The sequence below is a fragment of the Canis lupus genome, chromosome 36, assembly GCF_003254725.2.
Source record: "Canis lupus dingo isolate Sandy chromosome 36, ASM325472v2, whole genome shotgun sequence".
Lineage (NCBI taxonomy): Eukaryota > Metazoa > Chordata > Mammalia > Carnivora > Canidae > Canis > Canis lupus.
This window is the reverse complement of record NC_064278.1, coordinates 7,704,489-7,728,819: the sequence shown is the minus strand read 5'-3', so window position 1 is coordinate 7,728,819 and position 24,331 is coordinate 7,704,489. Positions and strand designations below refer to the sequence as shown.

At 36.1% G+C, this 24,331-nt stretch overlaps 1 protein-coding gene across 2 annotated transcripts; it reads left to right on the top strand.

Annotated features, from left to right (window-relative positions):
* Window positions 1-11,908: 11,908 nt before the first annotated feature.
* On the top strand, window positions 11,909-21,415 carry GCG (glucagon). Of its 2 annotated transcripts, XM_025471052.3 has the most exons (6): window positions 11,917-12,112; window positions 15,179-15,279; window positions 16,819-16,980; window positions 18,653-18,790; window positions 20,138-20,281; window positions 20,931-21,415. In XM_025471052.3, the coding sequence occupies exons 2-6, from the start codon at window positions 15,188-15,190 to the stop codon at window positions 20,935-20,937; spliced, it is 543 nt and encodes a 180-aa protein (XP_025326837.1). In that variant the 5' UTR covers window positions 11,917-12,112; window positions 15,179-15,187; the 3' UTR covers window positions 20,938-21,415. The 2 variants fall into 2 exon arrangements, with proteins under 2 accessions (XP_025326838.1, XP_025326837.1); XM_025471053.3 differs by lacking the exon at window positions 20,931-21,415 and having other exon boundaries at window positions 11,909-12,112; window positions 20,138-20,285.
* The last annotated feature ends 2,916 nt before the right edge of the window (window positions 21,416-24,331 follow it).

Sequence of the window (24,331 nt, the reverse complement as noted above, 5' to 3'; positions counted from 1 at the left end):
TCTAGAATATATAAAGAACCCTTAAAATTCAATAACAATTTAAAAATGGGCAAAGGACGTGAATAGACATTTCTCCAAAAAATACATCCAAATGCCAACAAGCATGTGAAAAGATGTTCAATATCCTTAGTCATTAGAGAAGTGCAAGTCAAAACCACAATGAAGTGCCATGTCACACCAACAAAGATGAGTATTAAGAAAAGAAAAGAAGCATTAGCAAGGATGCATCTTGTTGGTGGTTCAGTTGCCATGGAAAACAGCTTAGCAGGTCTTCAAAGTGTTAAACAAAGAACTACCAATCAGCTCAGCAACTCCACTCTTAGGTATATACCCAGAAGAACTAAAAACAAATTCTCAAACAAATATATGTACAAGCACATTCCCAGCAGCACTATTCTCAACAGTCAAAGAGGGAAACAGCTCAAATATCCATCAATGGGTGAATCCATGAACAAACTGTGGTAGATACATACAATGGGATACTATTGTATCAAAAGAAGTGGGGTATTGATACATGCTACAATATGAATTGACTCCAAAAAACATGCTAAGTGACAGAAGCCAGACACCATGGCTATTGTATGATTCTATTTATCTGAAATATTGAGAATAGGTAACTCCACAGAGATAGAATGCAGATTGGTGGTTGCCAGAGGATGGAGGAAGGGGGAAATGAGGACAAACTGTTTAAGAATAGTTTTATTTTGGAGTGATGGAGGAGTTTTGGTACTCGATGGAGGTGGTTGGTTGCACAACATTGTGAATGTACTAAATGCCACTAAATTATTCACTATAAAAGATCTGACTTTATTATGTGAATTTCTTCCCAATATTTTTTAAAATCTGTTTGGAAAAATTGCATTTGTAATGAGTTTCATTATAAGTAGTCTATAATAATTATGGTATCATTTCTAGAGTCAGTAGACTCAAGCTTTCAATAGAAGAGTATATTCCAGGAAATTAGACTCTAGGGTATTTTATAAATATCCACTTTGATTCATCCTCATTGCTAATGAAAGAAATATTCTCATTCTCAGTTAAAGAAAAATTAAAATTTGTTAAATCTATTTTAACCAGTTGCCATTCACACCAGCATACCTCTGGACGCAGAAAAGAGAAAACCCAGAGGATTCATCACTCCCCTCAGTCATTACAGATCCATACCTTACACCTCATGAGCAACCAAAACATTTGGTTTGGTTTGAAAACCAAAGTTTTCAAAAAACTTTGAAAGAAAGTTTCAGAAAGTCTTCTGACTTTTAAATTCTGTTCTTCCGACTTCTTGCTCAACTGCTCTAGGCAGCTCTTCCAAAGCAACATCTTCAAGTCCCTAACCTCAGGTTGCCACCTTCTTGGTCCCTCCCTCCCTTCCTGCCTCCTCATCATTTTTCAGGAAAACAGTAAGAATGAGCTCTTCTCCTTCCCAAGACCTGCCCCACTCCTATGCCCTGCTCTGAATCCTGTGCTCTTTTCACACCCCCAGCTTCTACATCAGAAAGTGAAATCTATAGCACTTTGAAAGGGTGAAATTCTATTGTGTGACATATCCTACACTATGAATCAGATTCTTTAAAAAATGGAATGTCCATACTTTTTTTGGAAAGAAGTTTGGTAGACCCTCAAAATATGAGACCTAGAGTTATCATATAATCCAGGAATTTTACTTCCAGAATTCTTCTTTAGCATTCTTCTAGAATTCTACTTCACCTAAGTAAGAAGTAAGAACATAGCTCAGACAAAAATGTGTACTTGAATGTTTATAGCAGCATTATTCATAATAGCCCAAAGCAGAAACAACACAATTGTCCATCAGTTGACAAATAGTTAAACAAAATGTAGAATAGATATATAGTGGAATATTATTCAGTCATATAAAGGAGTGAAATACTGACACATGCTACAACATTGATGAACCTTGAAAATACTGTTCTAAGTGAAAGAAGTCAGGAGCAAATGGCCACATAGTGAGTGATTCCATTTATAAGAAATGTATGGAATATGCAAATATCTAAATGGAAAATAGATTAGTGAGCAGTAAGATTTGGGAAAGGGATAATAGGGAGCAATTGCTAATGGGCACAGGGTCTCTTTTGGGAGTGATGAAAAAGCTCTGAAAGTAGACTGTGTTGGTAGTTATGCAACACTGTGAATTCACTGCAAACCACTGAATCATACACTTTGAAAGTTAAACTATAAAATACCTGGAATTGCCAATTATTTAATCTTTAGATGTCTTGGTCTCTTAGCCATCTGGTAGCCATGGATGGTTTCAGACAGCAGTCAAGGTAGATTCTGTGGTAGAAGAATTCTAGGTAGAAGATTTTGCCCAGACTCCCACTTCTTTTCACTCTTGCTGTAGTCAGGCAGCGTGGACCATCTTTCTGCAGCAATGGAAAGGGCCCGCTATGAATACTCTGGTGGGCTCTATTAAGAAAAAAAGATGTTTATTAAGGCAAAAGTAAAAAATCAGGCTTTATTTCCTCTGATAATGTGCCAACAAAGAAATGATTTACTTTTCAGCAGAAAAGAGTCAGGATTAGAACACAGTACTGAGAACTTCTGGGCCAGAGAACTGTTTCGGGGTGCAGAAACAAATTATTTTTGGTAATTTCTCACAAAACCAAGTTGTAGATATTAATTCTCTGTGTTTGAAGAACAAAATAGCTAAACAATGAATTGTAGTAAAGTAAATAAAAAAACTTCATTTTAAAATAGGATAGTAGCCTCCAGGGCTTTATAAATTATCCTCCACTCTGTGTTTTTATTATTTTAATATCGCCAAAAAACAGGGTATATCTTTACAATACATCAGATGAAATGTGAATTGGCAGCACTGAGCAAGTTTCAGGCAGGGGGCAAGTCTGCTTATAAGGCATAATGAATAGAAAAAAAGTGCATATAACTCCATTTTGCATTCTCTGCATTTTTTTAGTATACAGATTTCAAATTTTAATTTTCTAATGGCTGAAGTTACTTCCTTTTACAGAAGCCTTTGAAAAATTGCAATGTTTTAATTGGTTCACATTAAAGACTCTTAGAAGCTTAAAGAAAAAAGTCTTTCCAGATGAGCAAGAGGTTGGATAAATGTAATGACATATGGTTTGTTTTTTATAGCTACAATATGCGAAAAATAGAAGCATAACACATGTATTCAATGATATATATGTATTTATACATATAAATATATATTCTGCTTATAAATTATGAGATAAGATTATTTTGTACAAATGTGATTTTGTTTTCTTTCTCTTTCTTGTTCCCTTTATGAATAAAAATAACAACTGAAACTTAGAACAATTTTAAACATCTCATTATACCAGGGATCTAGCAAAAGATAAAATCAATGTATGCAAAGCCATGATGCCACACAGTCCCCTGCTCAGACTTGTGAGTGGGGCTGTCTACAGGGTCTCAGAGCCTCAGGGCAGGAAGACTGTCCGATGATCTTATTACTGAATATTCCCTGACCCAGCAGGCTTCCTCTAAATCATTCCAGATGGTGGGTCACGAATTATTTCTTAAATGTTCCTCAGTGAGGATACTTCTCACATCCTCTGGCAAACTCGGAATATCCCCTGGAAGGTCTTCCTTTCTGGCCCCTGGATGCCTGAGCCCATCAAGTCACTCATAAACAGGTAAAGGCATCTGACTATGACATGCCATGTACTCCATTTTTAAATTTTCAAGGGCTATTGTCAAATAACTATTGTTTTCAAAGCTGAAAGAAAACCTCAAATAATGTAAACTTTGCACTCATGTACATTTATTTATTTGTTTATTTACTTATTTGTTATTTTTGAGGCCTCACACCTTTTTTCAAAAGACTGTTGTGGAAAAGAGTGTTCTAACCCAGAAAGAACATGGTGCATTGAGGGGATTACCTCTGAGAAACAAAAATGAACCTCAAACTCACAAGGCAGTTTTACCCATCACTCCTGGGTCTCATATAACAGAGCAGAGGCATATCCTCAGGACAGGCCTAGGAGAAGACAGAGAAGGGGTTATAATCATCATTCCCTTACCTCTGAAAGGTGGCTCCCTTGCCCTGCCTTCCCTGATGTTTCTCTATTATCCAGGTCCTGTCCTATGATACCATATCGCCTCCAGGTTTTGTTGCTACCATGTGTCTCCAAACCACATTTATTTTACCTAGCTTATATTTAGGAAGTAAAGTGCCAAACTCTTTTTTTTCCTTAGGGTAAAATTGGTATATAACATTATATAAGTTTCAAGCATGCAACTGTGTAATTCAATATTTGTGTACACTACACAGTGATCACAGGTCTAGTTACCATCCATTACCATACAACTGAGCCCCTTCACTCCCCCACCTGCCCCTAACCCCCTCTCTCTCTGAAAATCACCAATATCGTCTTGATATCTGTGAGTTTGTGTTTATTTTCTTTATTCATTTGTTTTATTTTTCAGATTTCACATACAAATGAAATCATATGGTATTTGCTTTCTCCACTTGACTTGTTTCATTAGCATACCCTGAAAGCTCATCCATGTTGTCACAAATGGCAAGATTTTCTTCTTTTTTCATAGCTGAGTAGTATTCCATTGTGTGTGTGTGTGTGTGTGTGTGTGTGTATTCCACTGCATGTGTGGAATCTATTCATTTATCAATGGACACTTATGTTGTTTCCGTATCTTGGCGATTGTAAATAATAATCAGCATAGGGGTACATACATGTTTTCAATTAGTGTTTTCATACTCTTTGGATAAATATTCAGAAGTGGAATAGCTGTATCATATGGTGGTTCTATTTTTAATTTCTTGAAGAATCCCCATACTCTTTTCCATAGTGGTTGCACTAATTTACATTCCCACCAATAGTGTGCAAGGGTTTCCTTTTCTCCACATCCTCTCCAACACTTGTTGTTTCTTGACTTTTTGATAATAGCCAGCCTGATAGGTGAGAGGTGATATCTCATTGTACTTTTGATTTGCATTTCCCTGATAATTAGTGATGTTGAACATGTTTTCATGTACCTATTGGCAATCAGTATGTCTTCTTTGGAAAAATGTCTATTCAAATCATCTGCCTATTTTTTAAATCGAGTTGATCTTTTGTTGTTAAGTTGTGTGAGTTGTTTGTATATTTTAAATATTAACCCCCTATCACATATATGATTTGCAAAAATCTTCTCTCATTTAGTAGTTGGCTTTTTGTTTGGTTGCTGGTTTCCTTCAGCGTGCAGAAGCTTTTTAGTTTGTTGCAGTCCTATTTATTATTGCTTTTGTTGCCCTTGACTTTGGAGTCAGATCCAAAAACACACCACCAAGATCAATATGACTTGTATTTTCTTCTAGGATTTTCATGGTTTCAGGTCTTACATTCAAGTTTTTAATTCATTCTGAATTAATTTTTGTGTATGGTGTAAGATAGTGATCCAGATTTATTCTTTGCACATGGCTGTTCAGCTTTCCAACGCCATTTCTTAAAGAGACATTATTTGTATATTCTTGTATATTCTCACCTCCTTTGTCATAGATTAATTGACCATATATGCATGGTTTTATTTCTGGACTCTATTCTGTTTTATTGATCTATGTGCCTGTTTTTATGCCAGTACCATATCCTTTGATTACTATTATCTTATAATATAGTATGAAATTAGGGAGCATGATATCACCAGCTTTGTTCTTTCTCAAGATTTTTTTGGCTATTCAGAATAATTTATGGTTCCATACAACTTTTAAAATTATTTGTTCTAGGTTGGCAAAAAATGCCATTAGAATTTTGATAGGAATTTCATTGAATCTGTAGGTTGCTTTGGATAGATTTTATTTTTTGAGCCCTCTTTTTTTTTTTTTTTTTTTTTTGGTGAATCTAGTTAAAGGTTTGTCAATTCTGTTTATCTTTTCAAAGACCAGCTCTTAGTTTTATTGATCTTTTCTATTGTCTTTTTAGTCTCTATTTCATTTATTCTCTGATCTTTATTATTCCCTTCTTTCTACTAACTTCATGTTTTGTTTATTCTTTTTTTCTAGTTCCTTGAGGTGTAGAGCTAGATTGATATTTTTCTTGTTTGTTGAAGTAGAATTATATTTAAGCTTCCCTCTTAAAACTGTTTCTGCTGTATTCCACACATTTTGGAGTGTTGTATTTCCATTTTTATTTGTCTCCAGGCATTTTTTAAATTTCTCCTTTGATTTCTTTGTTGAACCTTTGGTTTTCAGCACCATGTTGTTTTATCTGCACGTATTTGTGATTTTTCCAGTTTTCTTCCCGTAATTGATTTTTAGTTTTTTACCATTGTGCTCTGAAAAGATGTTTAATATAATTTCAATATTATTGAGTTTATTGAGACTTGTTTTCTGACCTTACATATCATCTATCCTGCAAAAAAATAAGTTTATCATCACTAACATGACCTTACAAGGAATGCTAAAGGGATTTCTTTAAGCTGAAAAGAAAAAGTAAAAACTAATAATGATATATAAAGGTAAAGATCACTGACAAATGCAAATATCTAATAAAGTTAGTGGATTAACTAATTATAAAGCTAATATGAAGATTAAAAGAAGAAAATAATAAAATTATAAGTATTATAATTAGTTAAGAAACAAAATAAAATCTATACATACATACAAAGCAAAAATCTATAGCAGATACACAAATGACAAGGAGAAAGGAACCCAAGTATAACACTAAAGAAAATTACCAAACCACAAGGAAAGAAAACAAAAAAGAAGAAAGGAACAGAAAAACACCCAGAGAACAATCAACAAAATGATAAGTACACTCTTGTCAATAAAGACTTTAAATGTAAATGGACTAAATTTTCCAATTAAAAGGTATAGAGGGGCTGAGTAGACAACAAACAAATAAGATTCATCTATGTGTTACCTACAAAACACTCTCCTCATAGCTAACAATACTTGCAGACTGAAAGTGAAGGGATGAAAAAAAAAAGATGTTCCATGAAAAAGGAAGCAAAATGAAAGCTGGTGTAGCTATATTTATATTTGAAAAAATAGATTTTAAAATAACAACTATAATAAAAGACAAGAGCATTGCATAATGATAAAAGAGTCAATCCAACAAAGAGGATACAACATTTATAAATATGTATGTACCTCGCATAGGAACACCTAAACCTATAAAGCAAATATTAACAGACCTAAAAGGAGAAATGGACAGCAATGCAATAATAGTTGAGGACTTTAATACCCATTTACATCAACAGATAGATCATCCAGATAGAAAAGCAGTAAGGAAAGATTGGCCTTAAAAGACTTATTAGACCAGATGGACTTTTTTAAAAAGCAGCAGAATGTACATTCTTCTCTGGTGCACATGGAACAATTGCTTTTGAGCACTTTGAATACATCATGCCACTCCCTCTTGCCTATAAAGTTTTTGCTAAAAAAATCAGCTCATCATCTTATGGAGATTCCCTTGTATATAGTAAGTTTTTTCTTTCTTACTGCTTTGAGTATTCTCTTTTTCTCTTTAACTTTTGACAGTTTGATTATAATGTGTCTTGGTGTGGACTCTTCAGGTTCATCTTGTTTAGAACTCTCGATGCTTTCTGGAGCTGGATGTCTATTTCCTTCCCCAGTTTAGGGAACTTTCCAGCCATTGTTTCTTCAAATAAGTTTTCTATCCCTTTCTCTCTTCTTCTTCTTGCACCACTATAATGTGGGTATTATTTCATGTGATATACAACAAGGTAAAGGGTCAAACTCTAGCTTTCAAAGTAACTGATTAATTGGCACTAATGCCACACTCTACACTTGTTTTATTATAGTTTCATTTAACTTATTTTCTGGAAAATTTCAAACTTATGTAGTATAGACAGAATCACATAATAGATCCTGTTTACTAATCAGCCAACCCAAAAATTATCAACCAATACTCAGCCATGCTTATATGATTCATATGTCTATCAATAGCTTTTTTATTTTTATTTTTTTTAATGATATTATTTATTTATTTTAGAGAGACAGCACAAACAGGAAGGGCATAGGGAGAAAGAGAAGGTCAAACAGACTCCACACTGAGTGCAGAGCCTGATGCACGGCTTGATCCCAGGACCCTGAGATCATGACCTGAGCTGAAACCAAGGGTCGGATGCTGAGCCAACTTCACCACACAGGCAGGCCCTCTTTTTAAATTACATCAATTTTTTCTTTTAGGTAAAATTTATATAAGTCTGATTTTTAACCTTAGTTTTGCCATTCTTAAACTTCTAAAAATGGATTCAGACAGTATGCAGTGTTTTTGTGTGTCCAGCTTCTTTCACTCAGCATAAAATCTGTGAACTTCATCCATATTGCTGCCAATATCAGTTTTTCATTCTTTTTTTGATATTGTTGTCTAGTAGCATTTCATTATATAAACTCCATATCACAATGTGTCTATTATTTTACTTTCTGACAGTTTAGTTGTTTCCAGTTTTAGCTATAGCCACAAAACTTCTGTGAATATTGTTGAATGAGTCTTTTTGTAGATAAATGTTTTCATTTCTCTTGGTCATCTGAAATTACTAGGTCAAAGGGTAGTTGTTCACTTAGCTTTACAGTTTAACCTTTTCCCAAAGTGGCTGTGCTGTCACTTTTTTTTTCCATTACATTTTATTGTCATTTTGGTTAGATAATTAAATCAAGTGGACAAAAAAAAAAAAACCCCGCAAAAACAAACATATATTGAGAAGTATTCCGGGCACCTTGTTTCTGTCTACCTCACTATTCCATACTGCCTCCTGCAGATAGGTGCTTCCAGTAGTTTCTTGTGCGTTCTTCCAATTATTTTAAAAACAGTGATGAGTAAGTAAACATATATTTGTCCCATGCCCTCTCCTAACACAAAGGTGGCCTTAGTAGGCCACACATCCATAATGCACCTCTCTATTTTCACCTAACAACATATCTTAGAGTCTTTCTCTATTGATGAATAAAGAGCTTCCTCATTGCTTTTTTCTAAACTCTGCTCTACTGACGGCTCCTTGGATTGGCTCCAACTTGTTACTATTATACACAATGCTGCAATGAAGAGAGCCTTGTACCTACATCATGACATAAATATGTAGGGATAAAATTGGGACAAATTTTCCAAATGGTGCTTTAGCTTTACTAGGCCAAGGGTTAATTGTCATTTTACAATATTGTCATGTAACATGTTGTGCTCCCATCAGCAATGCAAGAGGTTTCGTCTTGTCCATAGTCTTGCTACCAGAGTTTACTGTGAACCTATATCTTTGCCATTCTCAAACATTTCAATCCAACTATTCTGAACAGATGAGGAAAATAAACATGCAAAAGTCCCATATACCAAGATTTTGTCAGGTGAGGTCCTAAGAAGAACCCATAAAATAATGTGTGGGGCCAAGTACAAAACAAAAGTTATTAAGTTATTAAGACTTTCAAGATTATCAGAGTAAAGTATTAAGCCAAGTACAGGGTCCTTCTAATCACGTGGTCTCATGCAACAGTGTAGGTTCTCAAGCCCCTGAAAGTTATCCCTGGTCCTAAGCATCTAAAGAAAATAAGAAATCTTTGAATAAATACCTTATTTTACCTTAAAACTTAATTCATATTTTTGTACTGTACTCCATATAATAATTATATTTTATATTACTTATATAAAGTCAGACTGATTTTTCAGGAAGGTATGTCATAGTTATTGTGTGCCAAAGTCCCCTGGCAGCCACCCCTAGAGTCTTATGGGAGAACTCTAGATGGGATAACCCAGAATTTCCCTACTTCCGGAGAAACTATTTGACATTAGTCATATAAATACAAGGACACCACTTTCCCTGCCTCACAACTGAATAACCACATAACTACAATGATGGAAATTGAAGGCAAGTAGAGAATAGTGCTAGAACAGTCATTGAAAAAAGATCCACAAGTCCACATTGCCCTGATGTTTGCTTTAATTTCTGATAATACAATGTCTTTTAAGGAGCCTGCTCTGCCCCTGCTAAGCAGGAGCGTGGTGCTCTGTACAACGAGGCTCATGATGCTTCTGCATTTTCCAAATGCTTATAGCTATGGTGCTGGGGACTGCCAAGAATCAGTGTTGGTGGGCTGGAGATGAAGCTAGAGGAAATTTCCAGCAAGAACTTGGGATAGTCACTTCTGAAATAATAGAAAGCCAGTGCGCTGGAGGGAAACAAGTTTTGTAATAGGATTTTGGGGGAGAGCAAAGCCAGGCGCTATGTTAAGGGCTTTATTTACATCAGCCACAGAGCCCCTTTCTTAGCACTGCTCCACAAACAGATAACATCTGAAAAGAAGACAGGCACAGAAGAGTGAAGACATCTCTTCAAATACAAGAGGGAAAACAGAACTGAATGTCAAAGTTAATACAGATATAGCCAGTATACTCGTGAATATTGAGGTAAGAGGAAAGAACAATTTGATAGTAAACTAATCCACACTTTCAAGCCATTACTGTATTTACAAATGTTAATCCATACTGTCCTGGGGAACGCCACCTTTCTCTGCTCTTTCGCCCCCTCTGCTGGTAGTGCTAAGAAGGGGTCCTCAGGTGGAAATACCAGCAAACACCGGAGAGAAGGTGAAGAAAATGCAGACCTCTCAGACTTTAATATGCAGGTGAATTGCCTGGAAATCTTAGTAAAATGCAGATTCCTATTGGATAAGTCTGGGCTTAGGCCTGAGAGTCTTCCTTTCTAGCAAGCTCCCAGATGATGCTGGTTTTTTAAACCACACTTTGAAGAGCATTGCTTTACACCAACAGTAACCAGCAGCACAAACTGTCTTCCTGAGGTCCCCCAGTTTCTCTTTGGCCTTTAACTGGCTCTACATCCAACACTGGGTTTAATCCACAATTGAACAGTTTAAAAACTGTTCCCTGGGAATGTTTCTTCAGTTGCTTCCATGATTTACTTCTGAACAAGTCATTAGCTTTGTCATGCAGTTGATGGTTTTTGAATACTAGAATCTAGCTAGGAAATGTTGCAATGATTTTGTCATATGGAATCACAGTTTTATCTTAGAAGAATCATTTAACCAACACTCTCATTTTACAGATGGTGAAGCTGAGGCACAAGGAGAGTGTGTGACTTGATCATGGTCATACAGTTTGTTAATAGGAGCCAGACTAAAATCTAATTACACGGACACACTCTCATGCTGCCCGTCCAGGTCATTTCGCATTTTTCTCTTTCTCTAAAGTAACCATCTCACACATGCTAAGTCCTCTAGGTCATTTAAGTCCTGAATGGTGGATCACAGAATTCAGGAAGTGTGACAGTATGCATCTCATGTCAAGAGTTCTCTTCACATTCATTCTTTTGTGAATTGGTGTTCAGGTCTCTTATCAACAGTCTTTATAAATCCATTCGAAGAAAAAAGAAATACTAGCTTCTTATTATCATTACCTATCTTGGTTGTTTAATCCTCATTTTGCTTTATCCTTTGTGCCTGAATCCAATTTACTACAACAGGATACATTAGGTTTTAATTGATATTTTTAAAAATTCCCCTCCAAAATAATACAAATTAATTCCGTAGAGTGGGGTTGAGAAGATTCTTATTAAGTATGTGTTGAGTGAATGATTTATTATTTGGGTAGGTGATAGAATGAACTGATTATTGCATTCAGATAAATTTATCAAAACTAAACAGCAAAAGGCAGGACTTGTAAGACCCTCAAATGAAGCCCTGCTCAACATGGGGTTAGCCATAAACTATGTAATTTCAAGGTTGTTTTTTTTTTTTAATCTTCGGCATCAGAATCCACTTTAGATGACTTAAGTGATTTTTATGCCTGACTGAGAGTGGAGGGTGAATTGCCAAACTGCCCTTTCCATTCCCAACAACAACAACAAAAAAAGCAGGAAAGTAAATAAGAAGTTTCCTGGTCTCAGAGGTCCCACCCAATATAAGCACAGAATGCAGATGAGCAAAGTGAGTGGGCGAGTGAAATCGTTTGTAACAAAAACTCATTATTTACAGATGAGAAATTTATATTGTCAGCGTAATATCTGTGAGTCTGAACAACGCTGAGAGTATATAAATGCAGTAGGCTCTGCTGCAGAAGTACAGAGCTCAGGACACAGCACAGCCAAAGTTCCGAAAAGAGGGCTCGCTCTCTCCCCACCTGCTCTGTTCCAATCGCGGTGTCAGAAGGTAAGATGAATAATGAGTGATTGTAAGACTGTAAGTCCTGTTGGGGGTACAGTTGACTACTCTTAAGGGGGCAGAGCATTATGAGTTAGGTGTTGTTCTATCATCTGATACCTTTTTGCTAATAATACACGGGGCAGAATGGAGGTAAAAAAGTGACATAAAAATGCATGTACTATATTTACTTCAACATAGTGAAGCTGAAAAGTGAATTGGATAAATAATTCAATGCAAAGATACAAAATAGAAAGAAAAACCAAGATTCAAATCAATGCCCTTGTTATAAGATTTAACTGTTAGGAGAACTGCATTTTTAAGATAAGTGATAACATTTTGAAAAATAAATATTTTCCTTGGGTTTGATAAATGTGTATACTACGTTGAACAGAAGGCGCCTTTTAAATTCAGCAGAAATGTGTCCATTAGGGAAGCTATAACAGCAATTGCTCCTCATCAATGAAAACTTATGGTTTTCTAAAAGAGCAGAATCAACATCATCTTTCAAATATTCAAATTTGTATAAGCCTATCAAAAAAAGAAATCAAAGTCCATGAAATCAACTCTCTGTAAATGAGACATAGCATATCCGGTGCAGAAAAAAAGTCTGGTCATTTATTGGGAAGCCTTTGGATGGAACTGAGTAAAAACAGATTAATAATTCGTTACTATGTATTAAAGACCAATAATAATAAATAATATATCTAAAACATCCACATTCTGAATGAAATTTTAGTAAATCTCTTTAGAAAAAAAAACAGATGTTCTAAAGTACCTGTTTAAGTTCTTAAGGGCAAAGAACAATTTTACAAAGACCTACAATGGAGAAAATGATTAAGTGGTGTGTTTTTGCCCCACATACGAGGGACCCATAAGAGGAAATGAGCCAACCGGTTTGAAAAGTCTTTATCTGGCCTACAACACCAATATATTTGGGGATGTAATATAATGTCACCTTGCCAAGGTCTAAGGTTTATCTTCCTAAAAGACTTTCCACACAGAGAATAGTATTGTTACCACACTTTCCTTTAAATTTGAGTAGAGATGTGTGGTTCTTTAAAAACTTCTGATTCTCTCCCTAGACTCTCGAAAGGAAGCTGTAGGGGGGTGGGACTGGGGGGGAGGCTGTGATTAAAATTCTTCTCTTATTAAGTAGGAGCTTGATCTAAAATAACATAAATATTTGCTTTCTCAGGAGTAGTATTCAAACAATTAATCTTATTCTTAAAATGTTCACAATTCTGTAGGCTTCCACTCAGTGAATAAATGAAATTTTAAATATTAGTTCCTTTTTCAGTAGAAGTCATCTTATTGCCTGTAAAGGACTTCAAATGTTCCCTTCTATATAGTTGCTTCTCTTTCAGTGAGTCCCCACAGCACAGAATCCCACCTGTTCTAAATCTGCCCCTGTAGAACACTAGAAAATATTGTAAAATCTTTGGCAACTTTGCATAGAATGAATTATTTAGGACTCATGTGACTTGATAACAGCAAGATAACCCTAAAAAGAAATGCTTGCTTTTATTTTTTAAAATTCCGCAAAACATGAATTTACAACTGAGAATTATGATCAGAAGACCCTACCTGTGTACGTAACAAAGTTTCCAAAGTTTGCTGAGAGATAAGCTGAAGCAGAGTAAAATGCCAAGTTAGTAACTTAATACTGATGAACGAACAGGGTGAATATGTAATTTCTACTGTGTTGCTTTGTCTAACTGGCCACTTAATCTACAAAGACAATATTTCAAAGGAAAAATACCCCTGCAGGTACTAAGGTCTCCAGGTTTTAGTGCCAAAGACAGATAGTAAATATGGCAAGGATATTAAAGAAAAGATTGATAGTTTAAAATAATATTTATAAAATCCTTATTTCAAACCAAATGCCATTTGCTAAAAATACTCATTCCAATTATTTATGGATAAGCATAATCAAGCTTGGATTGAAATCCCCACTTCTCAAAGTGAACATGGTCAGTCCTGAAAGTAGCAGAGAGAAGTCCATGACAAATACTGGACTCGAAGCTTCCATTCAGTGAATAGTGGGGCTTGCCCTGTGGGGACATGCAGCCCCACATTCATATCGATCCCCACCCCATCCACACTGCATCATCATGTCCTTGGCATCCAATGGCTTCCCAGGGCATCTGCTTGAGATACGAAGACAAGCAACCAGGTGTATCCTACAACCAGGCCTACGGTGTCAGTAGCAATGAATGACATGTCCTGGACTAAGTCCAATTATAAAACAACCTGGGGACTTCCAAGACTTCAGAAGCAAGCATTAATTTTCTTTATGACAGTGATCTCTTAGTTTCTTGGTTGTGATTGTTCAAGTTGCCAGAAGCATTAGTTCTTGTTGCAAATTGCTTGTCTTTAAAATGATTTTTTCCCTTTAATTTAGAACAGGTCAAAGCACCCTAAAATACCTCAAATCTGTTGGCCGCTTTATAATTACAAAGTCTAGACCAAGTTACACTATTTAAAATATAAATGAATAATACATCTGAACCGACAGCTGGTATGCCAAGTTGTAGCCTGAGGCTGCTTTAAGATGGTTGAAATGCAGTATAATGTAAATGCTTGGAAGTGGAGGACTATTAATTGAAAGCCAGACTCATAGTGAAGGGGGTGGCATTATGGATAAGGTGCCATTCAGGCTAACCATATGTAGCATATCATCTACAGGAGATATTTTAAATGTTTATCATGGACATTTTTAATTTCAAGTCTGGAAATGAGCCTTCTCATCATTAACCCAAGTGTCCCTACACTAATGAAAAAGCTTAGTTGGTGGTACATATCTGTTTTGTGGTTTTTTTTAATTGGGTGGAACATATCTTTTGTATCCTTTTTTGTCACCAAGCAAAATCTGGGGAAAAATATAATTTACTATTTGAAATTACTCTGGAAATATTATCAGAGTAAAATTGATAACTAGCTTATTCTTTCTATTTGTAATATATTTACCTCGTCAAAATCAAACTAATTTAATCTGACAGGTTTAAATATGGTTGCTGGTCTTCCCCCCACCCCCACCCCGCAATGCTGGCCCCTGACTCTGTGTTCCCACAGGCAGCAAAAATGAAAAGCATTTACTTTGTGGCTGGATTGTTTGTAATGCTGGTACAAGGCAGCTGGCAACGTTCTCTTCAAGACACAGAGGAGAAATCCAGGTATTAAATCCCTAGACGTGAACTAACAAAACATTATGGTTAGCATATAGCCTGTAAAAACTATGACTGGTGAAGAGGTCTCGGTAAAATACTCTGTGAGTGTTCCAAATGTTCAAGGTATTATTGTGATAAAGACATTTCTGCAGGCGAGATCAGAGTATGTGCTATTTCATAAGTGAAGGGGTGAGCAATGTTGCAAATTCATTACACAGGAAATTATAGCTCTTTGATATCTTCAGCTGATCTTATCTATCCATTCATTACACACTGTAGTGTAGATTATTTTAATTATTCATACCAACTTTGTCTCTCTTTTACTCCTTTGAAAAAATAGTGGTTAGTTGCTTTTTGTGAAAGTCATGTGTTCGTGATAGAAAATATTTTTAAAACATGCAAAAATTTTTTCAAGTACTTAAGCTTCCCTATTCAGAGAAAACCATTCATAATTCTAAAATTTGGTGTATTACCTTCCTGTATTTAATATGCGCTGGGATATAAGTATATCCCAGATACTATGTTTTATCTCTTTCATTATGTTTTTGGTTTTTTTCTTATATCGTTAAAAATATCTATTAAACGTCTTTGACCTTTAATAGCTACACACTATTTCATCTCATAAATGTACAATATTTTTTTAGCTATTCTTCCTTTATTGAACACTTAGGTATTCTTCAGATTTTCCCAAAAGAATGCTGCAGATAACATTTTTTCCCCTATGTTTCTTCATTATTTTCTGAGGATAGATTTCTAGTAGTAGAATAACTATGTCAAAGGGTTTGAATGAGTCTAAATTTTTATATTATCTTGCCAACTTGCTTTCCAGAGAAGTCACACACATACACAGTCCCATCAGCAGTATAGAAATACTTCTCCCACACTATCCTCCCCAGTATTTAATCTTTGTGAATTTGACAGGTAAAAATAGTATCTCATTTCTATTTCTGAGTATTAATTACATGGACTATTTCCCCATATTTGCCATGCCAACCAACTGTTGATTCCTGGCATGCTCATCATCTACTATAGTTACAAATTACCAAGTGCACTTTTTCTTGTCTTTTTTTTTGAGTGTTTAATTGTCTTTCTTCCACCATTAGCTACCATTTAACCATGTAACTGAGAGGCTGTTTTACATTAATATATGCAAAAATACAGTAGGAACATAAATCTGCTGCCTAACAAATGAGATGGAATTTTGTACTCTTTTAAAATGTTGACGTCATTGATCTCTTCTGTCTCTATTAGCATAATCATGAGTAGATGCGTTAAATGAAAAAAAAGATTTATTTAATCTCATTTCCGCAAAAAAGAAGCCAGTTGAAAAATCTACTACTAGAATCCAGAATCAGAGTGTATTCTGTTCCAGTAGAACTATGGAAGTCCCGTGGCCAGCTAAGGTGTCTCTGAACCACCCACTGAAATACACCAAGCACCTGCCTTCCAGCTTCATATAGAGCAGTATTTTGTAGAGAAGATGTCGTTCAAAGTGGTTCTGCTCTTGAGGAGAGATTTACTTGTACCAATTACCGCTCTTCACAGATCATTCTCAGCTCCTCAGACAGAGCCGCTCAATGATCTGGATCAGATGAATGAAGACAAGCGTCATTCTCAGGGTACATTCACCAGTGACTACAGCAAGTATCTGGACTCCAGGCGTGCCCAGGATTTCGTGCAGTGGTTGATGAACACCAAGAGGAACAAGTAAGGGTCCGACCTGGTCCAAAAGTTGCACACAGATGTATTACCTAAATAAGTCTAAAATTCCTCCTGACTTTTTGTTTTTATCATGCTCATCAAATAGTGCCCATAAACTCTTCAAATTTTGAGGATTTTCAAGGTTGGTGATGCAATCCTTTGTATTATTCCTCTGAATGTCCCACCCCCTCACTCTAATCCCCTTACCTATCCTCCAATGGGACATGGACTTTAAATTATATTCCCAACTGCAGTTTTAGCAATATTTACTGCCTTGGCCCATTTCCCTTTAAAATCGGAAGTTGACTTTGGTGAACCTGCAAGGTGAAGAATCGAATTTCTGACCAAAAGAGAGAGCAAATTCAACATTCCCTTGTAGGGTTCAAAGTCATGACTGTGATCACGTTCAAAGTCTCCTCTAGCCAAGTTACTCATGGTAAGGAATGGAAACAGATGCAGTCTTTTTCTTGTAGAATACAATCCAAGATACACATTTAAAATTACAGCCTAGCTGCACAGCATAAAGAGAGAAGAAGGCAAATAAGAACACAAGCCTATCGTAAGGCATACATTTTAATGTTGGATTTTCTTTGACAGTGTTGGGTTTTTTGCTACATCTAGGCTACTGGAGGAAATCATCCGCAAGGGTTTCACAGGGATGGTGGAATTTCACAATTTCTTTGGAGGGTGGCCCACAAGGGGAAGGGAGTTATGCATACAAAGTAGCTGAAGGAATCTAAAAATCAGGAAAAGGGCATAGATTTGTCTGGATAGAAGAGAGAAGGGAGAGAGGAAGGGAGAGCAAGAGAGTGAACAGGAGCCAGCAGGAGAAACAGGAGCCCCAGAGCACTTGACCTGAAGTTCCTAAAGTGGAAGTTTAGAGCTGCAGGAAAGCTAGTGGGCGCGGCCAGAGAAGACAGTGGGAGAAGTCCCTGCCAGGGACTACAGATGAGGCCATCACAAATTTGGGAAAAAAAAAAAAAGGAAAACAACTGTCCTCCTTTCTAGAAAGGGGATGCCGCAACGTGATAAACTAACGATTTTTCTCCTCTGGTGGTTTCTGTTGTGTGTTTAAGATCAACCTTGTGGGGTAATATGTGATCAACCTCCTGGGGAAACTGAGGGCGGCTAGTCACCCCCCCTCCACAGAGCACTCTGCATACACTTGAGGGTGAAATGAAGAGCTCTTCCTAGCTTTCCTCCTTGCCTTCCCATCGCACATTCCCTTTGATCCATTACCACGTGGTCCTTCTGAAGCTATTTTGAGATGGTCCTTGGCTTTCCCTGGGATCATTAATCGACTCCGACCCCGTGCCGACTAATCACACACAGCTACCTTGTTTGCAAGTAGCAGAGCACAGTGCAGAGCCCACATATACTGGGACTGGAGTAAATGCAGCTTTGATAATCGATGGCACAGACAAGCAGGGCAGGCGAAAACGGATGTGCTGGGTCAAGGGGGGGTGTAGGCCGCTGCACCTGTTGTTAGCCTGAGCCCATCAACCTTCGCTCCAGGTAATTAATGTAGAGTCAGAATGATCCCCTGAGCACCCTCATCTCCCAAATCTCCCTAAGCCCCTTCTACATAGGATCCCGAACCCAAAGCTGCATTGCTTAAAGGTGAGAACCATATTGCTAAAGAGACAGATCTTCAACTTAACTTTCACATTTCTTTCAGGAATAACATTGCCAAACGTCATGATGAATTTGAGAGACATGCTGAAGGGACCTTTACCAGTGATGTAAGTTCTTATTTGGAAGGCCAAGCTGCCAAGGAATTCATTGCTTGGCTGGTGAAAGGCCGGGGAAGGCGAGAGTAAGTCTGTACATTCTTATTTAACATTTTTTTTTGCATGATGCTGAAAACTTAGACTACAGTTATCTATATATGGATCTGGATTACAGAAGCAATTAGTATAGTCTCACATAGTGAGGAAATAACTCGAGTTGGTGGGAGACCGTCTACAAAAAGTCTAGTCTGTTTTATTTCTGATAGAATGTATTAATAACATTTATCATTAATAATCATCCCCTATTATAGTTGTGTTATAATTAGGGTATTCATTTGTCAATCCAGGACACTCTGAATAACAAAAAGAATGCTTTCGATAACTGTACCAGGACAACAAGTTTAAGTGAGAACTGTCTCTGGAAAACTAGGGATAAGGATTAAGAAGACATAGAGATAAGGAGAAAAGACATAGGGAAAGACGGATGGTAAATATTTACATGTGGGATCACATACATGTGTGTGTCAGGCCTCAGGTTAAAAAGTGATGAAGACAGAAAGGAACAAAACTCAATATGTGTAATGAAATGCCACTCAAAGTAGAGATAGGTGGAAACACCCAGAGATTTAACGATATGCCCATTTCTTAATAGGGCTGTCACAGAGACAACCACTAAATTGCCAAAGTTGAAAATGAAGCTAAAGCCTTTTGGGACTTTCTTGGAACTTACCACAACCAAACAGATTCCTGAACCATCTCATTTTCTCCTGATCATTTTGATTGACATTTGAAATATGAAAGGCAGGAAATTCATGTTCAACTCTGGGGCTTTTTTTAGTGAGATGTAAAACAAGCTCACTGAGAACTTCAAGAGATCTTAAGACAAAAGGAAACGAGGGTTGTCGCTGACTTTTAAAACGTGAACGATCAAACTGATGAAACTAATGGTAAAAAAAAAAAGTCACTTCCACTTGAGGATATTTTATAGTGTTTTAACGTAATGCCAAACATTCTGCTATGCTAAACCATTCAAAAAGAAAATGTTACATAGACCGAGTTTTAATCCCTTCATGTTGCACTTTGCAAGGCTGTTCTAAATGATCACGAGTTCTACGAGACATAATACACTTTTCTAAGTTATAGACAAATTAAGTCTCAGTAATAACATCTGTGCTGCCAATACACTAGAATCTTCGAAGTAGCCTGGAATATTGAAAAGGGCACAGAGCTACAATGGTTTGGTTTCAGATCCCAGCTCTGCTCTTTCCTACCTGCCTCATTCCTTGGCCCACATGCAGGTTTCTCTGGGCTTTTCCTACTAGACCTCAGGACATAGCAACTCTTCTCTCAGTGAGCCTCACACAGGGATAGGCAATCAGTAAGGACTTACTTAAAACATTTAACCAAGTATTCATTTGACCCTTTTTAATCAGTTTCCCAGAAGAAGTTGCCATTGTTGAAGAATTGCGTCGCAGACACGCCGACGGTTCTTTCTCTGATGAGATGAACACAGTTCTTGATACTCTTGCCACCCGGGACTTTATAAACTGGCTGCTTCAGACCAAAATTACTGACAGGTGACTGTATTTTAGTTCATTCTGAAAATCAGCAAAACCTCCATAGATATAATCATACAGGCTACCAGTTGTTCCCTCTGTGGGGGAGAGGGTCTTTATTGAGTCTCTTGGTACCTAATTGAACCATTTAAGAAAACATTCTTGTATTCATTTTTGATCATTAGAGTTTTCTCCATTCACCCACTTATTCCAAATACACTTCCTGAGTGTCAACAAGGAATAGGGCATTAGGAACACAGATATAAATGAAACAAGGACATGTTAAGTCATCCGCATATTAATATCATGTTAAAAATTGCAAGATATATTGACATTTTAGCACAAAGTAAAATGCCAGTATACATGGTATTAGATATTGAATGTAATAAGCATAAAGTAAAAACACCAAAACCTAACCACTTATCTTGATAGGTTATAACTGCTTTTTATAATTACCCATAAATATATTTCTTGATAGAGGAGCTTTAGGATAAGTCCTCTCTGAATGCAAATGTTTGAAGACTTCAAAAGACTAAGGGGTTTATAAGATAAAAATATTGATGAACAGCTTTTTTCAAAGTAAATCCCTGAAATATTTCCCAGATAAATTAGTTACATCATCTCGGCATTATAGCTATATTAAATCACTGTCCTTTTTTTTAATCTCTAGGAAGTAAGTATGTCACTCTTCAAGATCACCTTCACATCACCTGCGAGCCATGGGGGATATTTGAAATTTTAAGTTCTGTAAATTTAAGAGGTGTATTCCGAAACTATATTGCTTTGCATGCTAATAAATAAATTTTCTTTTGATGTTGTGTAGCCAAAGATTGTAAATGGAATAAACTACTGTCAAAATATTGCTAAAATACCAGCTTTAAAACATGAAATTACAGAATTCTCTCATTTTCTTATTTTGGATGAAGTACCCTAACCTGCTTACATTTAGCAATGAAATTATTTTTCTGTGATATAATTTGTACATAGAAATTATTTCAATCACAGCATATTTGCATTGTAATGGTAGGATAAGGGAGGACAAGTAGCCACAGCGGTAAAACTGGAAAGAGACATTCCTTCTTGAAACGTTTGTCGTAAAAGTGCTCCGCTTTCAATATATTAAAGGTAGCTAAATAAAATTTTCAAGCTTCTCTACCATTGTCTGTTTTTTCTCTTCTTCGCGACCCCAATCCTTCCAAATACCCCTTCTTCAGCCCATGAGGCAAATCTGGTGCCCAGACGTGGCTTCAATGATTTGAATGGCTGCGCAGCACTTTAACATTTTGAGCCAACATTGAAAAATCAATGTATTTTATATAAACATATTGATTTATGGCTTATCTTCTTAAAAATATAGTATCAGGCAATATTAGATCTACAAGACAAATCTCTTCTAGAGCTAAGTACCAGCTGCCTCCTTGTGAAGAGTCACATGCTCTTAGTTAATTTAAAAAAAAAAAAAAAAAACAGCTCTTAGTTTTGCTGATCTTTTCTGTTGTTTTTCTGGCCTCTATTTAATTTATTTCCACTCTGATCTTTGTTATTTCCGTCCTTCTGCCAACTTTGGGCTTAATTTGTACTTGTTTTCTTAAATCTTGAGATATAAAGTTAGGTCATTTATTTGAGATCTTTTGATTTTTTTCATTATATACATTTATCACTTTATCCTTCCCTCTAAGCACTGCTTTTGCAGCATCCCATGCATTTTGGTGTACTGTGTTTCCATTTTCATTTGTTTCATGATTTTTTTATTTCCTTTTTGATTTTTTTTTTTGACATATTGTTGTTCAGGAATGTGTGGCTTAGTTTCCACCTGCTTGTAAATTTTTTCAGCTCTCCTCTTTTTATCGATTTCTAGTTTCATGCCAGAAAGGATAGGTGATAGTTGATTTGAAATCATATCAAGATTTGCTTTGTGGCCTATCATATGACCCATTCTGGAAAATGTTCCACATGTACTTGAGAAGAATGTGTATTCCGCTGCTGTTGGATGGGATGATCTAGAAGTGTCTTAGGTCAATTTAGTCTGATGTATGGTTCAAGTTCAACATTTGCTAGTTGATTATCTGTTTGGATAATCTCTCCATTGTTGAAACTTGAATATTATGTCCTCTACTATGATTATATTGTTGTCTATTTCTGCCTTTAGATATGTTAGTATTTGCTTAATATATTTAGCTGCTGCTAAATATGGTGTGGGTAGGTTTATGACTGCTATATCTTTTTAATGAATTGACCCCTTCCCATTATATAATGACCTTTTTTCTCTCTTGTTACCCCCTTGGCTTAAGGTCTATTTTTTTCTGATGCAAATATAACTACCCTACTTTCTTTTGGATGCCACTTGCATGGAATAATTTTTTCCATCCTTTCAGTTTGAGCCTCTGTGTGTCCTTAAAGCTGAACTGAGTCTCTTATAGGCAGTATGTAGTTAGGTCTTGGAGGTTTTTATCCATTTAACTACTCCATGTCTTTTGATTGGTGAATTCAATCCACTTACATTTAGAGTAATTATCAATATGTAGAAAATTACTAATGCCATAGTATTCATTGTTTTCTGGCTATTTTGTAGTTCAATTATTTTTTTCCCTCTGTTTCTGCTTCTCTTTGTTAATTGGTGATTTTTCATGTTTTTTTTTTTTCTGTTAAACAAAGAATGGCTTTCTTAGTATAAAAACATACATACACAAACTATAAAGTGCTAAGAAACTTAAATATTTAAGTCATAGCAAGGAGGTGGCAATTCAACATCTGGGGGCTACCGAAGGCTTAAAGGAGGCTGCAACAGATTGCACTTCCACAGTGAAGAGAGCAATTTTGAAGGGGAAGAGGGGCCAGATATAACAGTTTTTCAAGTTCTTCTTCTCATCAAAACTCATGGGAAGCACTCTATTCACAGGGAAGTGTGCAATATCATGTTCTTCAGGCAGGTCAAGACTCAAAAAATCTAGAGTATTTGAGGGAATGAAATTTTCAATTTCTGGATTGGTGTCATCCAAGGCAAGAACAGAGCTTTTTGCTTTGTTATCTGTTTCATCAAGAAGGCTGTCTTTTCTGTTGGAGAGGTCCGTTAATCTCTACTGATTTTTCTGTTATGTTAATAGTTCTTGAAGCCTTTCTGGCAGCTTAGATAAGACTTGTGGAGCACCAAACGTTTTGCTAACATTTGGCATTGAAACCTGAATCTCCCCTCTAAAGCTTTGGCTGAAGCCCAGACTCCAGCCCATTCTTGGTAGCTGCAAGGGACCTGGATCACCATTTTCCTTAACAACAACAACAAAAAAATCAGTCACCATTCTGGATTAGGTAAGGTTCTGTCTCTTTTTCTACTCTGATTCCCCTTTCTTTATCTTTTGTGAATTTAAGTTTTTGCTTTATGGTTGCCATAAGGCTTACATAAAAACATCTCATAGATAAAAACAGTCCATTTTAACTTGATAGTGATCTAACTACAATTGCATACAAAAGCTCTACCCTTTTACTCCTCCTTTTTTGTATCTTTGATATCACAAAGATATCTCTTTTACCTCTTTTTATGTTTTGTATTTGTTAACAAATTGTAGTAGCTACTTTTCTGTAGATGCTTTCTATTACACTTTTCATTTTATTCACTGAATTCTTCAGCTCTAGAATTTCTGTTTTGTCCTTTTTATAATTACTATCTCTTTGTTAAACTCATTTTGTTCATATATTGTTTTCCTGATTTTGTTGAATTGTCTTTTCATGTTTTCTTGTAACTCATTGAGTTACCTCAAAATGGCAGCTTAGAATTATTTGTCAGCTAGATTGCAAAATTCAGTGTCTCTGAGGTCAGCAATTTGAGGTTTATTATCTTTTGGTGATGATATGTGTACTTGATTCTTCATGCATTTAGAGTCTTGCATTACTACTTTCATATTCGAGGTAGTAGACACACTCAAATTTTTACTAGCTGTCTTCAGGTGGGATATTAGTCCTATTATATGAGGGGCTTCTCTGACCTTCTGTGGGTACACCCACTCCACAGCTCTCACTTCTTGTGGAAGAATTCTTAAGCTTTTGTATCTTCTCTGATTCTTATGATTCACCAGG

Bases quoted from the DNA above. Each gene is read 5' to 3' on its own strand.
- GCG (XM_025471052.3), top strand. From the start codon at position 15,188: ATGAAAAGCATTTACTTTGTGGCTGGATTGTTTGTAATGCTGGTACAA. The intron at 15,280-16,818 runs GTATTAAATCCC...CGCTCTTCACAG, and splicing joins GACACAGAGGAGAAATCCAG to ATCATTCTCAGCTCCTCAGA. The intron at 16,981-18,652 runs GTAAGGGTCCGA...CATTTCTTTCAG, and splicing joins ATGAACACCAAGAGGAACAA to GAATAACATTGCCAAACGTC.